The sequence below is a fragment of the Mustela erminea genome, chromosome 15 (assembly GCF_009829155.1).
Source record: "Mustela erminea isolate mMusErm1 chromosome 15, mMusErm1.Pri, whole genome shotgun sequence".
Taxonomy (NCBI): Eukaryota; Metazoa; Chordata; class Mammalia; order Carnivora; family Mustelidae; genus Mustela; species Mustela erminea.
This window is the reverse complement of record NC_045628.1, coordinates 52685529-52705845: the sequence shown is the minus strand read 5'-3', so window position 1 is coordinate 52705845 and position 20317 is coordinate 52685529. Positions and strand designations below refer to the sequence as shown.

Genomic DNA, 20317 nt, shown 5'->3' with positions numbered 1-20317 from the left:
AAAACCGGCCCTGCCGGTCTGCTGCCGGTCCCGAGCGAGTTAAGAGCACCTCCGTCACGCCTCCAGCCGAAAAGAGGTGGGGGGGGGGCGGGTGGTGGAGGGCGAGACCCGGCAGAGAAAGGGCCGCCCTGGGAAACAACACCTCGTTGTTTAGAGCCTGAGACCCGACTCACATGACTGGACCAGCCGCTCCGTGCGTCGCCCCGGGGTCCGGCTCGAGCTCGTGTTCCCCACGCGGGGCGAGTTGGGACCCAGCCCGTCGCGAGGCCCACCGGAGCCTCCAAACCCGAACACCTCCCTCTTTCCCCGGGACCAGGGTTCCACGGTTCCCAACTACGGATGCCCAGGCGACTCAATCCGCGTTCGAAATCTCCTCCTCTTCCCCTCCCCCTACGGGGCGGTACTCTGGGATCCTGAGAGGTGGGGTCGGTATAAAGGGGTTGAGGTCACCCAGAAGGGGTGAAAGCGCGACGGGACCTGAGCCGAAGGACAAGAACTTCATGCCTCAAGTCCCCGCATCATCCCGCCTTCACTCTCTCTCTTCCCCTGGGATCCAGAACCTCCACCCTTCTAGGCTCGCTGGCTCGTGGCCGAGGAGCTCGCGCGCCGCCTCCGCCCCAACGCAAACAGCTGTTCCCCGAGACGTCGCCGCCCTCAACTTTGCCAACTAGTCCGCACGCACTTTGACCAGCGAAGCAACCCGGACCTGTAGGCTGGGGGCCGTTGGCGGAGTTAGAAAAAGGAAGGTGAAACAGCTGGTGTCGGGGCAGCGAGTTGCTGGGCTTTGCCTCAGAACTTTCCGGAGGCGGCGGAGTGGCCCCGCCCCGCCCCCGCGACGCCCGCGCACACGGGCGGGCTAGTTCCTTCGTTCCGGGAGCGCGTGGGCATCCGCGGCGGCTCGGCGGCTCGAGTGGCGCAGAGGCGACGGGGGGAACAGCGGCGTGGGGAAGCAGAGCGGAGGCAGTGGGGGCGCGTGCACTTGTCAGGTGAGTCACGGCAGCGTCTCTATCAGCACTTCCCATATGGTCTAGCGGTTAGGATTCCTGGTTTTCACCCAGGCGGCCCGGGTTCGACTCCCGGTATGGGAACGAAGTAATACTTTTAAAAAAACCGAATGGGAGAACGTCCTTATTTTGTTTCCCCTATTCTGACTCTCTACTTGTCTCCTTCTGATGAGTTTGTGAAAAACGAACATTAGTGCTACGCCGGGCAGACTGGAGGAGCGAGTGCGCTTGGGTCCCTCGCCTCCCTCCTCTGCCAGCGGAGTTTCACTTTCCAGGGGCTGCCCTCCTGCCCCTCCGCCCCGAGTCGTCCTTTTCCAGACGCTCGGGAGGTGATGATTAACTCCGGCCTAGTCTTATCTCCTCCCAGCGCCCCCCGCACCACTCCCCCCCGGGCCCACACCCTCCGCGGCTGTAGTTTTCCGACCGTCCCAAGTGACGTGGGGCGTGTTCACCCCCTGCCCTCGGCGCCGGGAGTCCGCACCCCGTTTGGAGTCCTTGTTTCTTTCCGCCTGTTGTTTACGGGGAACCCCCCCCCGCCGCCCCCCGGCACAAAGCCGCCTGTCGCGGGGCGCGCGGCGGCGTGGCGGTCTGGCGAGCCTCGGTGCCTTCGGGCGCGCTTTCCCGTCCGCGTAGCTGCCCGTCGCCGCCCGATCGGCCGCGTGTCCACCCGGCTGTCCCGCAGCGGCCGAGCCCGCCGGCCAGCTCCGCCCAGCCTGACCTCGGGGGCGCTGGTTTCTGCGCACAAAAGTCCCGCGGACTCCGGAGCCACGCACTTGAGTGCCACTGCCTGGGAAGGCCTCCGGGGCAGGGAATCCCCCCCTCCACCCCCAATCCTCCCGCCCCGCTTTAAAGCGCGCACCCGGACGCGCGCGCACGTGCCGCGGAGAAGAAAAATACCACTATGATGAGATGTCTTTAGGGAAGAAATTTAACTTTCCAAAGGGTCTAACGTTTTGAGCGCCGCCGATGGAAGAATCTTGGGGTGGAGGTGGGGCTTGGAAGAGAGAAAATTGGCTGGAGACTGGGGAGGGGATGTTATAACAAAGTTTCACTGTATTTTTAAATATAGAAGCCCTGTGTTTATTACAAAGAAGGGGCAGCTGTGTCAGCAGCATGTGAGCTGTAAATGAAACAAAAGCGTTATCTTAAATGCAAGCTGAAATTAGAAGATGGGGTGAGCTATAATGTTTAGTCCGTTGGGCCTCTGGGAACAATTGGAGAAGGAAGAAGTGGCTCTTGTGGATGGGTTTCTGGCCAGTGCCATTGAGAAGAGCAGAAGTGGTGGTTAGTGAGCGCATTTCCAAACTTTTATATTTTAACCGCACAGTGCGTTTTGAAATAATCTGTTAACGTGATGCGCATGATTAAGGATTAATCACTTTTATATTGTAAGTAAACTTCCGTAATTTAAAATATTTTATCTCTTGGTGAGCTGAAATCTTGGAGTATTTACAAGCACCGTCACACGCTTTTGAAAGTTCCCGATGTTCAGGATCGTATTAGTAGGTTTTGGACACAGTACTGAATGGAATTGTATTTTCGCTCCTGCGATTAGCTCGGGATTGACCTTGGGTGAATCTTCCACCTTCTCTGTGCGCATTGTTTACAGCCTAAACTCTTGATAATACATATCTTCAGAAACTTCGGATAGAGTTGCAAGAATTGAGCAATTCTTGAATAGGTCATGCAAGTGGAAACGTTTTATTTACGTGGGGAAAGTTTCATTTAAATGAAGAGTAGGATTGTGTCATTATTGAGAAACCATTTACTAAAAAACTCCGTCGGAATTTGGAAGGGGGGAAAGACCCCTCTGCCTTGTCTCTGGAGAGGGCTTAATTGTTCTTGACCTTGCATTTTGTGTTGACTTGGTATCATACAGTACCAAGGTGCTAAAATGGATATGATTTTCAACTGAGCACCCAGGAATTGCAAATAGCTTTGCTTTTTGTATACTTAAAGGTTTGCTGAAGGGAGTAGTTTGGTGACAGTATTTTTCAGACTCCTATACTGTGTACCAGGCCAAACAGGGTAAGGCACTATCAGAGTTACAGAACATCACTTCTACTCCTAAGACCTGCCAAAGAGAGGTAGAGGGGAGAGTGTTTGCCTTGAACCTTGAAGAACTGGTTGGATTTCTCCAAGTGGAGAATGTATCTTAAAGCTGAGGGGAGTGGAGGGGGGGGGGGTTGCTGGAGGAGGAGGCGGAGTCAACGGTATGAAGCTGGCACACTGTCTGAACACAGTGTCTGGAGGAAGAGGCATGGGAGATCAAGCTGGTATGGTAGAAGAGAATTTCACCTTAATAAATTTTGACTAGATAACAGGTTCTTTTATCAAAGGAGTACCATGTATGTAACTAGAGTTTTCAAAACATTTTCTCCTTTGAAAAAACAAATATAGCAGTAATATGTGAAACTTTACTCTGTTAAAAACCTTAAGCAATGTAGAGACTTGTGCCCGTATTTTATGTTCATCAGTTGAATAGTAATTTTTAATTGATAGAATGAGAAAAGCAGTCAGTTAGAATTCATTTTGAAAGAATGAAATCTTGGTTTAAATCATGAGCATTATCTACAACTATATTTTTACTAGCATGCTTTATTGAAAATGACCTTAATATTCTAAGACTGAGCTGATAGCTGCTCTCAATAAGGCATACACCTTAAATTGGTTAAGGGTCAGTGATAAGTTTATAAGGCTTCATTCTATGTGTTTGTGCCTTGTTACCAAAAAGGCACTGATAGTCATTAGGTGTTTTAGGTGTCCCCTCATGAGCCACAGAGTAAAGGGATACTAATTGAGTGGTATGTATTTGCCCAAGTAGTCTCTAAGGCACAATCAGAAGCTATATGACCATTCAGTAAATGTTTACACAGATGAATACCTACATTTAAAGAAACATAAGGGATTAAAAAATGATGGCATTTAAAATCCAAGGACTTTGCCATGGTTGAATATTATCTGGCCTCTATTTACCTCCCCAAATTCATGTCCTCCCTTCTCTGCCTCTTCATTATATATCAGCCACACTGGCTTCCTTTTTGTTCCTTGAACATGCCAAACTTGTTTTCCCACTTTTATTTCTTGGTGTTTCCACTGCCTAGAATATTTCCCCTCCAGCTCTTCATAGTTCAGTCAACATCAGTGAGGTCTTTCTGATCACCCTTTTTTTTTGTTGTTTATTTTATTCTTTTGTTTTCTCCTTTTTTCCTTAGTACCTGAAATTAACACATTCCCTTGTTTCTGTTTATTTCTTAACCTTTTTTCCCACTAGAGTATAAACTCCTGGAGGGTAAGGATGCTGAATAGTGAAATCATTCTTGCTCTTTAAGATTCAAACAATAGTGAAGTAGTTGGAACCCTCATGCAATGCTGGTAGGCTGTAAAATGGTGTGCAGTCTGGAAAACAGGATGACAGTTCCCTCAAAATGTTCAACATGGACTTACCATAGCCAGCCTTTCCATTCGTAGGTATCTACCCAAGAGAAATTAAAACCTGCCTGCACAAAAACTTGTACATGTGTTTATAGCAACATTATTCCTAAGCAGAAAGTAGAAATGCAAATGCCTGTCAACTGAATGAATAAGATGTATCTATACAATCAAATGTTATTTGGCAATAAAAGTGAATGAGCCAATACATAACATAATATAGATCAGTTTCAAGATGATTATGCTAAGCAGAAGAAGCCAACTCAAAAGACCACATTTTATATGATTCCGTTTATATGAACTGTACATAATGGGCAAATCTAGGAGAGAAAGAGGATAGATTATGGTTGCCTAGGTTTGGGAGGTGAAGGGGCAGTAGTTACAGGGGCATGGCTTGGAGTGACTGCTAATGGAGATAAAAGATTCTTGTTAGAGTGTTTGAAATGTCCTAAAATTAGAATAATGATAATGGTTGCACAACTCAGTAAATAACCTAAACGTTGAATTCTATTCTTTGGGTGAACTATGGTATGTAGAGCATATCAACAAAACTTAAAAGATTGAAGTAATAAAAAGCTTATATAATATTTTGTCTCTACATTTTATTTTTATCATTTGGATAGTAAGCATTTAAAAATATAAGTGGAATAATTTAACACTGTAGTTCTAGCTCCTTGGATGTAGCAAGTGTTCAGTAAAGAGCTGATGAAGGAGGTTAATCTATACAGATAATTATGATACAATTCATAGTGTGACAGATGATCAGCGGGAACAAAGCCAAGGGTTATATGGCTTGGGGGCCTCCACGATATCACATCTGGAGTCATGTGAAGTGAATGGAAAAAGGCCTCCTATAGGAGGCAACATTTGGGATGGGCTTTGAAGTCTGGTTAGGCATTTTCTGGTGATGATATAGTGGAAAGCAAGGCATTAAGAAAGAAGCAGGCCAGAGTAGAGGCAGATTAACAGTCACTAGCACATTTTGGCTGAGCTGAGGGTACAAGCAGGATAGGAATTGGAAATAAGGCTGCAAAAATAGATTAGAGCCTGCAGCAGACAATGTTGGTGCTGTCAGATCCTTGGTGTCTTTATCATCCCCCCCCAACCAGTTGTATGCCTCGAGTGGTGCTTTTTTACCTGTGGAGAGCTGGAAGTACTTGTGGGTTTGTCCCCTTACCTTTAACAACTCTCCACTGAAGACTCTCCAGTCAAGAGAATAACTTTGAAGCAGGGACTTCGATTTGTTCCCTTCTATACCATCAGCGCCTAGAACAGTGCTTGGCACTCAGAGAACATTCAGAATGTATTTGAATGAATGAATGCAAACCAGGAAGTTGGAAATTCTATTCAAAGTTTATTTTACAGATCCCCTTACCTCTTCCAGAGCACTTAGATAGGAAATTTTGGAAGGTTCTGATTGTGAAGCTCTTTGAATTTGGGGATAAGGAATTTACTTAGCTGGGAAAAGGGATTTCTAGTGATAAAAGTTTTTGATGAAACTAATTTGGTGGTAGTGTGCATGATGAACCGGAGGATGGAAGGATTGTGTCTGTAGTGCCCACTCTCATCTGCCCATTCCTGTTTCTGCTCCCACTCTCCCTTTGTATCGGGCCTTAAACAAGGTGGAGTGTCTCCGGAAGTACAGAAATAATCTGATAGCTGTCCTTGTCTCTATTCTCTCCTTAAATAGGGTGGTAGCAGTGGAATGCAAAGGATGAGATTTAAAAAAAAAAAAAAAAAAAGTAAAATGGAAGAAAAAATTGAAGATGTCAGGAAGTAAATACTCCTAAAAGAAATAGGGAGGTTACAAAGCATAAATATGTATTTATTTGTTCATTTATTTGGAGAGAACAGGCAACTGTTACTCCTAGGGTTGGTCAGACAGTAAACTACTGCTGCCCACCTTTATGTGTGTGTGTGGCATTTTGAATACTAAAACTGTACATTGAATCCAGAGACAAATTTAAGGCTGTGAGACTGCCACCCTGTGGACTTAGACAACCTAATATCATCAAGAATCCTAATAAAACCTCACTCATTTGAAATTCACTATTTTCGAACTCATCATGGTTCTTCTCTGTTGGAATATGTGGGTTGGAAGGTTGAAATTTGTTTCCTGAACTTTTTCTGAGGCTTTTAAGTAAAGGAAATTTAAAATACAGTCAATAGTCTTAAAAAGTTGCTAGGATGGGCTCCTGGGTGGCTCATTGGGTTAAGCCTGCCATCAGCTCAGGTCATGATCTCAGGGTCCTGGGATTGAGCCCTGCATTGGGCTCTCTGCTCAGCAGGAAGCCTGCTTCCTCTGCACTCTCTGCCTGCCTCTCTGCCCGCTTGTGATCTCTCGCTCTGTCAAATAAATGAATAATCTTTTTTAAAAAAGTTGCCAAGAGGGGTGCCTGGGTGGCTCAGTGGGTTAAAGCCTCTGTCTTCAGCTCAGATCATGATCTCAGGGTCCTGGGATCAAGTGCTAGTCTGCAGCTCCCTCTGCCTGCAGTTCCCCCTGCTTGTGCCTGTTCGCTCTCTCTCTCTCTCTGATAAATAAATAAATCTTTAAAAAAAAAAAAAGTGGCATGTTGTAAAATAGTCTTTTTTCCCCTTCTATTGTACTAATTTTTTTTTTTTAAAGATTTTATTTATTTGACAGAGGTCACAAGTAGGCAGAGAGGCAGGTGGTGGGGCTGCTGAGCAGGGAGCCTGATGTGGAGCTCCATCCCAGGACCTGGAGATCATGACCTGAGTCAAAGGCAGAGGCTTAACCCACTGAGCCACCCAGGCACCCCTGTATTAATTTTTTCATCCTATGTTATAATACATATGGTACTGTTTTTGACCGTTGTAGCTCTTGAGAAATATTTGAAAACTCTCTACCCTCCCTCTTTTCTTTGGCTAAGTGAAAGTGACTTCCTTCTTATTTTTTTATAGGGCTGGATTTTATTGTTAGAAATTGTCCAGGCTTTGATAAATTGCCTTAAGTGTATTTATGTAAACAATTTAGATTTTATTCAGTGTTAGTTATTTAGAAGGGCAGTCTGCTCACAAATTAAACTGGTAAACTAATTTGACTCAAAATGAAATAGTGATTGTGAAAGACTTTCTTGGTCTCTGCAACTCAGGCAATGGTTCTGTCTAGAACTCGAGAAAATAAAACTTTCCCAGCAGAAGAGCTGTTTACAGCTCGATGTTGTAAATGGCTTATATTCCCTGAGGTGTCAGGAGGGGTGGAGTAGCTGTTTAGCACTTGAAATTTGTATTAACAGTAAAGCAGAAGTGGGCTGAAGCAGCATTCTGAGGTCAGCAATGGTGCATTCTTTCTGAATGTGGTTTCTAGACTGAGGAGGAGAATGGTTGAAGTATCAACTGGACTCCTCGCCCTTCAGTTACCTGATACTTCCTCTTAGGAACCTTGTATTTTGGTAATGAAGAGATTTTCAAATAGAATAGTAATGATTTTAAGTAACTCATTATTTCCTTGAGTTTTTCTGAAAAGTGTAGCATGACATATATCATGATATCCTTTAAATGGTTTCATTTAACTATTTCACAGTAAAGGAATGGGACTGGGGGGTGACTTGTATACATTTTTTTGCAACATTTATATCTTATATTCTACAGTTGATGTATCGTGAAAATGCAGATGTTTATCTAGGTTTACAAGGTACATTGCTATTAAAAAGCAGTATTATTTAGATATCGTTTAGGTATGGAAAGTAACTTTTGAGATACTTCATGGTTCATTTGCACCTTTCCTAAGTATTGGGACCAAGAACCAGTGAAGTTGGGGAGGTATTTGTTTTTTAATCTTTAATGGTTTCATTATCGTATTGGCTTTAAAACTGTAAATGACATTGTACTTATATAAAGAAAATTTTAATTTGATCTTTAGTTTGCTGTTTGTTATTGTATAGTATTTGCCTTTTTATGCTGGAATGGTGATTACTTTAGGATTAATGGTAGCTAGCGTCTCCTTTTACTTTTCACATCTGGCTTCATTTTCACAAATGTAAATATAAATATTTTGTTCTCTGAAAAGTAATTCCAGTATAGGTGACTTGAATTTTGTTAAAGAAGTAACATCTGTTTCATAAATTTTATGTGCGCACCTGTGTTTGCAAATTCAAAATTTTATTTTTGAATGAAGACTACTCACTATTAAATAACTTTGATTTAAAACCTTTTTTGCTTTGTTTTAGATCTCTGGGAAGGTACTTCGCTAGTGAAGTGTCCAGACAATTCTTCTAAACAATCTTAAATCTTTCTTTGTAGTTTAAATCTCTTAATTTAGTTAAACTCTCTTTTGGATTTAAAATCCCAAACCTAGGATACATTTCTGATTTAGGATGTGTTGATATATTGCTTTGTATATAACTTTTCATCTGTTCCCAGATTTAATTAAACATTTAATTTGAACTTTCAAGATTGTAATGGGATTTGTTTTACCCTAGCTTTCCTGATGTCTGTAATTTATCACTGATACTCCCTTATGCCACGGCATGCAGATGACTCTATTAACTGGGAAGGTTAGGGCCCTACCACTCAGTCTCCCACTGAGCAGGGTGGGCACTGACCCAGTTGTAAGAGCTGAAGTAGGAAGTAAGAATGTGACTGGAAGAGACTGACGGCAGACAGGGTCCTAGCAGTCTGAGAAGATACACAGGTGCGGCTAAGGGTGAGGGGAAGTATCAGGATGGAAGGAAGAACATAGTTAAGTTCCTTGAGTTCCAAGCAGGCAGTTGTCATCAGGGAATTTCAGATATGAGTAGGGAAGCCATTTCTTTGTTTTCCCTTGTTTTTTTGTTTTGTTTTTGTTTTTGTTTTTGTTTTGTGGGTTTTTTGCCACTGCAAAAAACTGTTCTTTAAAATCCTGCTTTCAAAGACTGTCTCTTTTCTATTTTCATTAGCTTCTGGAATGTCTTGGGTTAGTTTAGGGGTGCATGTTTTAATGGGACTTGTTACCACAGCTTTGTAGGAAAAAGAAAGCACATGAAGTTTATAAAAAAAGCAAAGCCTCACAATCATTAGAATGGCTGCTATAGAAAGAAAAGGAAATAACAAGTGTTGGAGAGAATGTGGAGAAATTGGAGCCCTTGTATACTATTCATGGGAATGTAACATGGTACATACAGCCACTATGGAAAGCATAGTGGTGGTTCCACCATAGCATATGGTGGTTCCTCAAAAAAAAAATTGAAACAATTACTGTATGATCCAGCAATCCCATATCTAGCTATATACCCCCAAAAATTAAAAGGAGAGTCTCAAGGAGGCTCTGTACATCCATTTTCACAGCAACATTATTCACAACACAAAAAAAGTAGAAATAACCCAAGTGTTCTTCGGTGCATTAATGGATAAACAAAATGTGTATACATACAGTGGAATATTTTTCATCTTAAAAAGGAAGGATATCCTGCAATTTGCTACAACATGGGTGAACCTGGGGGACATCATACTAAGTGAAATAAAATAGTCACAGAAAAATAAATACTGCGTGATTCCACTTATTTGTGGTATCAAGTATAATCGAAATCATAGAGGCAGAAATTAGAATGATGACTGCTAGGGGTTGGGGGAAGAGGGAATTGGGATTTGTTTAGTGGATATAGAGTTTCAGTTTTGTAAGATGAAAAGAATTCTGGAGATTGGTTGCACAGCAGTATGATTATATTTATTGCCACTAAACTGTACACTTAAAAATGGTTATGATGGTAAATTTTACGTTATGTATATTTTTCCATAGGTTTTTTTAAAGGAAAACTTGAATTTATATTTGGATATTAAAGTTGTAAGATTATAAAGACCTCTGTGATGAGACTGAGGCTATTTGGTGGATATTCAGGTATTAGTTGCCGAATACCTGGATAGAACCATGAAAAATGCAGACAAGATCCTCATGAAGCTTACAGTTTAGAGCAGGAGACAACTGTTGCATACCAGGGAGACCCTTGACAGAGTAGGGGGAGGGGCTACATTGAAAAGGCTTCTCCAAGAAGATGACATTTAAATGGAGATGTGGTGGATGAGTAAGCGGTGGCTAGGAAGGAAAGGGTGGGGAGGCGGGAGGGAGTAGTATTTTGGAAAAGCTCCAAAGCAGGGAAAGGAACAGTCTCCTTTGGAAGGTGAAAGAAGATCCTGAGGGCTGTGATGTGTGAAAAGTTGGGGGAGGTGACCAGGGCATGTATCAGATCATAGAAGTCACTGTAGGCCACCACAAGAATTTTGAGTGTTGAGGCACCTGGGTGGCTCTGATGCTTGAGCGTCCGCCTTTGGCTCAGGTCATCATCTCCAGGTCCCAGGATGAAGTGGAGCTCCCTGCTTAGAGGGGAGGCTGCTTCTCCCTCTTCCTCTACCTCTCCACCTACTTATGCACTGTCTTTCCCTGTATCTCTGTCTCAAATGAATAAATAAAAAAAATCTTAAAAAAAAAAAAAAGGATTTGAATGTTATCTTAAGCAGAGATGGCAGATGTAGATGGGCTTAAACCAGGGAGTAGGGAGGTGATAAAGTGGAGTGGGAGTAAGGAGAAAAATCCTGTATCTTCTCTTCCGTGTAGGTTTTAAATATGAATTACCTACTTAATCTGGAGCTTGAATGCCAAAGGGAAAAATGGTTCATTTATATTTATTCGGATGATATATTGGTTGCCAGTGTGACCTGTTGATGTGCTAAAACCTCAAGAGTGAATTTAAAGGGATTGTCAAGGGCAATTGAGCAGAGCTGATTTTCACCTTTATTCTCTGATTTGGTAGTTGAAACCCCAGAAATGGATGGATTTGCCCAGGGAGAGTTTGGAGAGGAGTGCTTTCGGTGGAATCTTTAGAACTTCTCTGTGTTCAGTTACGAGGTGGTGGAGTGGGGCAGAGAAGACTAAGAAAAAGTACTCCAGAATTGACGGAAAACCAAGAGAGAGCATTTATTAGGTCTAACAAAACAAGTTCCAAAATCATTAATTGGTTTTCACCCTGTGTGGTCATTGACTTATAGATTTAGTGGTTTAATAGGGGTATAATTCGATTCGATTTGATTCAATTCGATTCGATTAGAATGAATAAAAAAATGAGTTGAAAGTGAAGAAGTGGAATATAGTCAAATCTTTGAGGAAGTTTGGTTGTGAAGGGAGTGAGAAAAGTGGTAGATGGGTTTAGGGTTATCCAGTGATTGGAGTTGTTTCTATGGAAAAGTCTGAATTTAAAGAATATCTTTTTTGGATCTATGAAATGTTTGAAAAACACATTACACACCTTGCCCTAAATAGGATTTACCCAATGCAAATATGACCTTCTCATGGATTTAATCTAGATATGGTAATATGGAATTACATATATACAGGGCAGTCAGGCTTCTGGAGGTATGGAGATCTCTCTGTCACTATACTAATTTATGGTCATCAGGGAAGTAAAAATAGAGAATCCTGAGTCCCACTTAATCAGTTTTAACCTTAGGTGTAGGACTCAGGAATGTGTGTTTGCACGGTGCACATGTCTTTAAAGGATTCTCATGCATCTCTTCTGTGAATGGCCTTGGAGAAAGTTGCTCTGAGAATCCTTTACTTTGAAATGTTCTGCTTTTTAATAGCTCTAGCATGACTTAAATGAGATGTAGGGCAAGCACTTAGGAAGGAAAGATTTTCAAAATTTTGTCTTCTGGTATGATTGGGTAGTAGTAAAAGTTTTAAGTGTTTTAGGATGAAACTAGCTTGATCCTTTTTCCTGATTGTAAAAGTGGTAACATGTTCAGTGTCAGTACTTCCGCTTTTCTTGTTTCTTCCCTCCTTGCACTCTAAGAAGCATGGTGCTTACTCCTACTGAATTGCCTTTGTTTGCCCCTATAACTTCCTCTACTAATAATATTCTATAGCCTCCGCTGTATATGGCTGGTTCCTATCATTCAGGTCTCAAAGCAGCTGTCACATTTTCAGAGAGGCTGTCAAAGTAGGTTTTCTTGGTCACTATGTCACTTTGCTGATTTCCTTCATATGTGGACAGGGACTCTGCCTGAATTGTTAACATGAATCTATAGGTAAACTGTATCCTGAGTCTATACAGCATGTAGAAACTACTTAAATACTGGAAAACAAATAATAAAGATCATAAAAACCTTAACAGTATTAATACTGTTAACTTTCAGTTAACTGTAACTTCAGATGTTGGAATGTGGACCACAGATGCATAAATGTTGATTGTACGTGACATAGACTGTTAGTAACTTGTATATTTCACTTAAGTGTATTCTGGAGATGTTTTCATGTCTACACCATTTTATACAGATAATCATTCTTAACAGCTGAGTGATACGGTATGTTGAAAATATGATGAGGTACAGTCCCTATAACATCTGATTTGCCTGACAGTCCTTTTTTTTTTTATATATAATTTTGAATGATAGTGCTGAATTTCTATCTACATCTTTGTTTTTTTGTTAGAACAAATGCTTATGATTGAAATTGCTGGGTGAGAGGATCTATACATTAAACCTTTTTGATTGTGAAATTGCCTGCTGGAATGATATTCTTTTACTCTCATGAATAGCCTATGAGACGATTTATTTCTCCTGGACCCCCTCTAATTATTTTACTCTTTGCTATTTTATTTTATTTTATTTTATTTTATTTTTAAAGATTTTATTTATTTATTTATTTGACAGAGAGAAATCACGAGTAGATGGAGAGGCAGGCAGAGAGAGACAGAGGGAAGCAGGCTCCCCGCTGAGCAGAGAGCCCGATGCGGGACTCGATCCCAGCACCCCGAGATCATGACCTGAGCCGAAGGCAGCGGCCCAACCCACTGAGCCACCCAGGCGCCCCTACTCTTTGCTATTTTAATAGGGGAAAACGGTATTGTTTTTCTGCTTTAAGGTTCAAGAATGAGTATCTTTGAACGTTCTCTGTTGTGTTTGGCCACATTTCTTTTGTGAAGTGCATATATATATTCATGCTCAGTGCCCAATTTTTCTGTTAGAGTGTTTGATTCTATAATAGTAGTTTTTTTCTCTTGTATTTTACTACACAGGTTTTTAAATATACAGCAAAGATGAATTTTGCTCATGTATCTGCCATCTAGTTTTTATCATTAACATTTTATAATATTTGCCTTATCACACATTTATCCTTTTATCAAAAGTAAATTGCAGGTATTAGTACTTTTCCATCCAAATACTTTAACATGCTTGGCATTGACTATAGATTCCATGTTTGTTTAGTTATTTTTTTCTTTTGATGTAAAGTTTATATAAAATTAAATGCATGAAACTTTTTACTTTAAATGTTTTATTTTTTTAAAGACTTTATTTGTCAGAGCAAGAGAGAGCACGCACGCACACCAGCAGGGAAAGTGGGAGCCAGAGGGAGAAGCAGGCTCCCCACTGAGCAAGGAGCCTGATGTGGGACTCAGTCCCAAGACCCTGGGATCATCACCTGACTGAAGGCAGCCGCTTAACTGACTAAGCCACCCAGGCATCCCAAAATGTTTTATTTTAATTTAAAATGGAATTGGGAGGTGCGCCTGGCTGCCTTAGTCAGTTGGATGTCTGCCTTTGCCTCTGGTCTTGATCCCAGGGTCCTGGGATCGAGCCCTACATCGGGCTCCCTGGACTACCGGGAGCCTGCTTGTCCCTCTTTCTTTGCCCTACTCATGCTTTCTGCCTCTCTCTCAAATAAATAAAATCTTGAAAAGAAAATAAAACAGAATCGGATGTTTATTGATCAAGATTTTTTTATTTGAGAACACACACATGAACACACACACACACACACACATGGGGAGGAGGAGGGGCAAGAGGGAAAGAACCTCAAGCAGACTCTGTGCTGAGTGTAGAGCCTGTGACAGGGCTGGATCCCAACCCTGAGATCATGACCTGAGCTGAAATCAAGGTTGACACTTAAATGGACTGAGCCACCCAAGGGCCCCACTGTTCAAAATTTTGATGAAGAGGCCAAGGCTGTCTTCTGTCAGTGAGCCCATGGAGGCAGCTCCACATTGTAGGGTCTTTCATACGCACCCACAAGATGTTGCCTAATAGTTCTAGTTTTGATTTTGTAAGAGGAGCATGAACTTTATTTTTCGTAAAGTATTTGCTGGATTTCAATGTATGTATTTGGCTGTGGAAACCAAACCAAAGACTAGCTTTTGTTTTCTTTTCTTTTTTATAGGACTTTTGGTCACATATACCCCTTGTATTTCCTTTGCCTTAGCTTTGGTTATAGTGGTTTTAAATTTTTACGTAGTCAGATGTCATCATTTTCCTTGTATTTTTACTCCCATTTATGTCATACATAGGAAGACATTCCTTACCAAATAATATACAGGTGTTTATATTTTCTTCTGGTGCTTTTCCTTTTATTACGTTTGAATATCTATTAGGAAGAATGTGGTATAGGGATTTTTTAAAGATTAGCAGTGGTTTGAGATCATCAGCAAATACTGTCTAATGAACAGTCTTCTCTTCTGTGTATCTTTTTCTGAAACAAAATAGAATTTAATGTTTTATGGATGCCATTTTTTAGTAAAGATTTAATTTTTAAGTAATCTCTGCACCCAGCGTGGGGCTCGAACTCACAACCCAAGATCAAGAGTTGCATGCTCCACTGACTGAGCCAACCAAGTGTCCCTGATGTCATTTTTATTATAATCTATGTTTGCAAATAGTATCTGCTTTCTGTTTTTGAGAGTATCAATTTTTTTTTTAATTGGGCTCCATTCTGGGCTCCAACTCACAATCCCAAGATCAAGACCTCAGCTGAGATGAGGAGTCGGATGCTTCACCGACTGAAGCAGCCAGGCACCCCAAGAGTATCAGATGTCTTTAAAAAAAAAAATCCTATTCTATTTAATCTCTCTATTCCTACATTTAGATACTTGAGATAATTTATTGCCCAGAGGCACATTCTCTTTCAGTATTTCTTTTTTAAGGTTTCATCACTTTTCTTATATATTGTTTCATTCAGCTGACCTCTAGCGGAGTCTTGAAGAATGGGGAGAAAGGATAGTGGGGAAACAGTAGGAAGAGTTAAGGCTGAGAGGGGTTGGTAAGTCGTGGAGACTGACTTTTCTGACTTGTAATTGTCTGAATTCTTAATCTGTAAAGCAGATTATGCATGTTTATTTTAGCATCCTTAAGTTTGGGAAATGTATATTAAGGTGGCTCAAATTAAATTCCAAAGTTCAAAATATTTATGAGATTTTTAAGGTTTGGGGTGTTATCAAAATGGCATAGAATTCCACAGTGAGGGTGGTTTTTAATCCTGGCTTTAAAGGAGCAAGTCATAATTTTTGAGCAACTAAGTGTATCCCCTATATTACTCTTTTTTACGACTGGGTGATTCTTCAGACCAGAGCTGACTCAGCAGGGGAGAGATGCATACTCTAGGGTGGCCCACATGGCTGGGGGTCTGTCTGTGCAGCTCTCATACTGTCGTGGTGGCAAGAGGGATCCCAGCAGCATGAGAGGGTAAGCCCCTGTGTCCTTATCCTTTTTAGACCTGTGCTTGTGTCTTACTCTTATTCCATTGACCACCGCATATTTAAGGGATGGAGAAATAGACTGTGCTTCTCTGTAGGAGAAGAGGCAGAGCTATATTTCAAACTTAGAAGTCTGAACAGCTTAGTACCTATTAGTACAGTGGTTTACCACAGGAAGTGAAGGAGTTAGCTACCTGGATATCTAACAGAACAGCCTCCCCGGTAGTGAGAAGACGCTGTGCACAGACCTGGAGGGGAATAATGCTTGAGATGTTCCTCGGATAGCAAGGAGAGGTCAGTGGGACTAGAAGACAGGGAGTGAGCTGAAAGTAGGAAGAGATACAATCATAGAGGTTGGGGCCAGGGTAGGATCTTGTCCTTGTAAGCTCTTATGAAGACTTATTTTTTGTGTGAAAAAAAGAGCTAAGGGGAGTTTTAAGGTAGAAGAGTGATATTATCTGGCTTGTGTTTTAAATAGATTACTGCTGGCTGCTGCTTTGAGACTAGATTGTAGGTAAAGAAGAACAGAAGCAGGAGGGCTCCTGAGGCTGCTGCAGATTAAGAGCACACAATGGCTTGCAGCACGATAATGACAGTGAAGCGGAGTGATTCTAGGATTCTATGTATGTTTTGAAGATTGAGCCAACAGGATTTTTGGATATGACTGTAGGACAGAAAGAAGAGTCAGTAGCCAAGGCTTTTGGTGTGAGCAGCTAGAAGTATTCACTGTCTACCAAGACTGGAGAAAACTGGATAGAGTAGGTGTTGGAGAGAAGACCAGAAATTCAGGTTTGGATATGTTAAGTTTGAGAAGACTATGACATTTTAGGAGGTGTCAGGTTGGGTTAAGATTCTGGAGTTCAGGAGCAACACCTGGAGATAGAAATTTGAGAACATGGGGGTGCCGAGGTGGCTCAGATGGTTAAGTGTCTGATTCTTGGTCTCAGCTCAGGTCTTGATCTTGAGGTTGTGAGTTCAGGCCCCACCTTGGGCTCTAAGCCGGTAAAAAAGAGGAAAAAAAAAAGGAAATTTGAGAACATTGAAATGCTGAGAGCATTGTGTATGTCTAAGAAGTATTTCCTAAAATGACTATAAATGTAAAATACTTCTAAGTTTTAAAGTTTCATTTGTACCACAGGTATGGTTTGAAGTAGGGAAGAAGAGAAGCAGAGCAGTTTAGCTGGAGCTGAAGTGTATCCTTGGTGATGACAGTAAACTGAGAGTTTAAAGAAGTTGTTAATTGTTCCATCTGTACAGTATTATGAAACATGAAACCCTGTAGGCTAAGTATCTTATTTGAATATTCCTTTTTACTGAAACATTTACCCTTTTGTTTCTAATTAGGGAAGTTTATTGACAGAGGGCTGCTTAAGTAAACACCTGAAAGGGACAGAAGATCAAAAGTTGAGGGAAAGGACCATGATTAGATAATCTGTTGTACTCTTTTTTTTTTTTTTTTTTGAGAGGTTTTTTTGTTCACTCCTTTGCTCTCTGTGTCTGTCTCTCTCCCTTTAACTTTCTTCATTGTCTATTAACATAATGAGATGTTCAGGTGTAAGCGTGGGGACTAACCCAGAAACTGTCCTCTCTTAACAAATGTAAAGCTTGCTGCTCCGGCCTCGATCTCCAGACAGGGCTGCAGACCAAGGCTTAACCAACCCATTCATAGATCCTGGACCGTTCAGGAAAATGCGGAAGGGACCTTAGTTTTTGTGTAATTGAGGCGTATACAGAAATGACCTGAGAATGGTTTGGCTTGTGTGGAAGAGAAAAAAATAGATTTATCATTGAGCCAATATTTAGTTCAACTTCCAAATATTTTCATTCAGCAAATATTTATTACCATACTATTGTGGGGTCAGGAATGCTATCAGGCTAAAATAAATGACCAGAGAGACATGTAAACAAATGATTAAAAAAAAAAAAAAAAAAAAAACCCAAACGCCATGTTCTTCACCAGATATTCCAACAGAGTAGGCAGGAGGAGTTATGAAGGAAATCTGTTCACTTTTAGGTTCTCAAAACCTATTGGGAGTGCTTTGTACATTTTAACAATGCTTAAGTGTATATGTGAATGCATAAGCAATGTGATTCATATGTCTGTTAGATAATTTACAAAATACAGACGGAGGTACAAAGGAGAAAATGACCAGTTCCTCCTCGTAATGATGGAGAGAATCTCGCAGGAGATTCAGTGGGTGGAAAGGCCAACAAATACGGAGTTAGAAAGCATGACATGCTCTGAATAAGTTCAGCAGAGTTGGATTGTGGGGTGTATGTTAGGAGGTAAAAAGGCCACAAGTGAAGCTACTATAGGATAGACCAAAATCAAGATGCAGAAGTATCTTGTATTGGGGGCACATTGTTGGCTCAGTTGGTTAAGTGTCAGAGTCTTGATCTCACTCAGGTCTTGATCTCAGGGTTGTGCGTTCAAACCCTACATGAGGCTCCACACCCAGCTACTTCAATAAAATCTTGTACTGGAATTTATTCTGTGGGTATTACAAGGCTATTGAAAGTTCTTTTAAATAGGAGTATTAAAAGAATAGGTAGAATGAATAAATGAATAGGTAGAATTCATGAGAAATTCTTAAAAACACAAAGTCATTCTTGAATTAGGAAACCAAAGTTGATAGAATTTTTAAAGTTACAAACATATATACTGGAAGTAAGTACTACAGGTAAGGGTTATATCATTTATGGTAGAATCTGTTTTATCCCTTTCAGACTACCTATATGATCTTAGTGTAGGTATAACCTAAACTAGATGATCAAACTTACACTAAGGTAATCAAAATATGCAGGATGGCATTGGTTGGTTTGGGGAAGAGAAAGAACATACTTTTGCCTTATGAGGTTATTGCAAACATTACTTTTTTCTTTATTAAAAATTCTATTTATTTATTTAAGAGAGAGTGTGCATGCAAGCACAGTGGGGAGGAGTAGAGGGAGAGAATCTGAAATCTCTGATGGTTTCTTGTCTTTTTTGACTCTGACACTTCAGAGTATTGCTCAGGTGTTTTGTAGAATGTCCCTCAATTTGATATTACCTTCTATTTTCTCATGATTGTGAACTGGAGTAATGACTTTTTGGGCTTTTGGATTTTTAACATAATTATAACATAAAATTACCCTTTGTTCAGCATATAGTTCTATGAGTTCTAACACATGTATAAATTTGTGTAGCCACCACTATAATCAGGATATAGAACAATTCAGTCTCCCCTCAAAACTGTTGTGTTCTCCTGTCACACCCTACCCCCTAATTCGTGCCCCTATTACCACTGATCAGTTCTTCGTCATTATAGATTTGTGTCTTGGAGAAAATCATATAATTGGAATCATAGAAGATATAACCTTTGACACTGGCTTCTTGGACTCATCATAATGCTTTTGAGAATCCTCTAAGTTGTGTTTAATTAATAGTTATTCCATTTTCTTTCTGAGTATGAAGGTACTGTTAGAATGTTTATCTCTTCCCCCTCCTCCTTTTTTGATAAGTAATTGAGAAATATCATGTCCTTCTGGCACTATAATAAGCAATTTAAATGAATTTTTTTGTGTGTGAAATAGGGATTATCATTTTTCCCCATTACAGAAGTGAAAACATAGGCGTGGAGCTAAAGTAGCCCTAGGTCATACAACTAGTTAATAGTGGAGCTGGGGCCCAAACCTAGGTCACCTGCTCTAAAGCCCATGCTTTTGGACTATGTGATTAGTTGCTAATCGTCAGCAATATAATTAAGAGCAGTTGAAGTTTTTGTTTAACATAACATAAAGTTCCTCTTCTTTTTTGTTTATATTTAGTTCTTTTTACTAAAGAGAAAAATAATAGAACTGTAATTTTTTTCATATTGCTGGTTTATAACCTTTGGGGCTAATAAGCCTTCTGTGATTCAGTTTTAAAGCACAAAGTCAAGCCAAGTAAATAATCAGTTCACAAGCAATTATGAATTAACATGGAGTGCATCTGTTTATGAGAATTAAAGCCATAATACTAAGTTTTTTCTTTTTTAAAAGATTTTTATTTATTTATTTGACAGAGAGAGAGAGAAATCACAAGTAGGCAGAGAGAGAGGGGAAACAGGCTCCCCACGGAGCAGAGAGCCCAATGTGGGACTCCATCCCAGGACCCTGAGATCATGACCTGAGCTGAAGGCAAAGGCTTAACCCACTGAGCCACCCAAGCACCCTGCCGTAATACTAAGCTTTTTCTTAATCTCCTCCTAAACAGGATCTCTAATTTGTGTTATAGATGAGTAATAAATGTTATATAAAAATAGACATTGTCTAAATAGTTTAAATCAGCCTAGTTTAAAATAAGAGATTTGCCTTCTATCGGAGTCTTCTTTCTTTTTCTTCTTTCTTTCTAAAGAGCTTGGAGGTTTGGGGTATTTGGGGTATTTGGGGTTTTTTTGCTCTCGTACT

At 40.8% G+C, this 20317-nt stretch overlaps 2 protein-coding genes and 1 non-coding gene across 4 annotated transcripts in view; 2 read left to right on the top strand and 1 right to left on the bottom strand.

The window, feature by feature from the left end:
* WBP4 (WW domain binding protein 4) overlaps positions 1-337 on the bottom strand; it is a 69235-nt gene extending 68898 nt beyond the window's left edge. The window contains exon 1 of the mRNA XM_032315259.1: positions 174-337. Coding sequence (XP_032171150.1) covers positions 174-175 — 2 coding nt within the window. The 5' untranslated portion in view covers positions 176-337. The remainder of the gene's footprint in view (positions 1-173) is intronic.
* A 577-nt stretch (positions 338-914) lies between these two features.
* Positions 915-20317, top strand: part of ELF1 (E74 like ETS transcription factor 1) — a 106104-nt gene continuing 86701 nt past the window's right edge. The window contains exon 1 of one of the 2 annotated variants that reach the window (XM_032315254.1): positions 915-986. The gene's annotated coding sequence lies outside the window, so the exon portion shown is untranslated. The remainder of the gene's footprint in view (positions 987-20317) is intronic. The other variant, XM_032315256.1, reaches the window with a different exon arrangement.
* Positions 1017-1088, top strand: TRNAE-UUC. The gene has a single exon. It is a non-coding gene; the product is annotated as a tRNA-Glu (tRNA).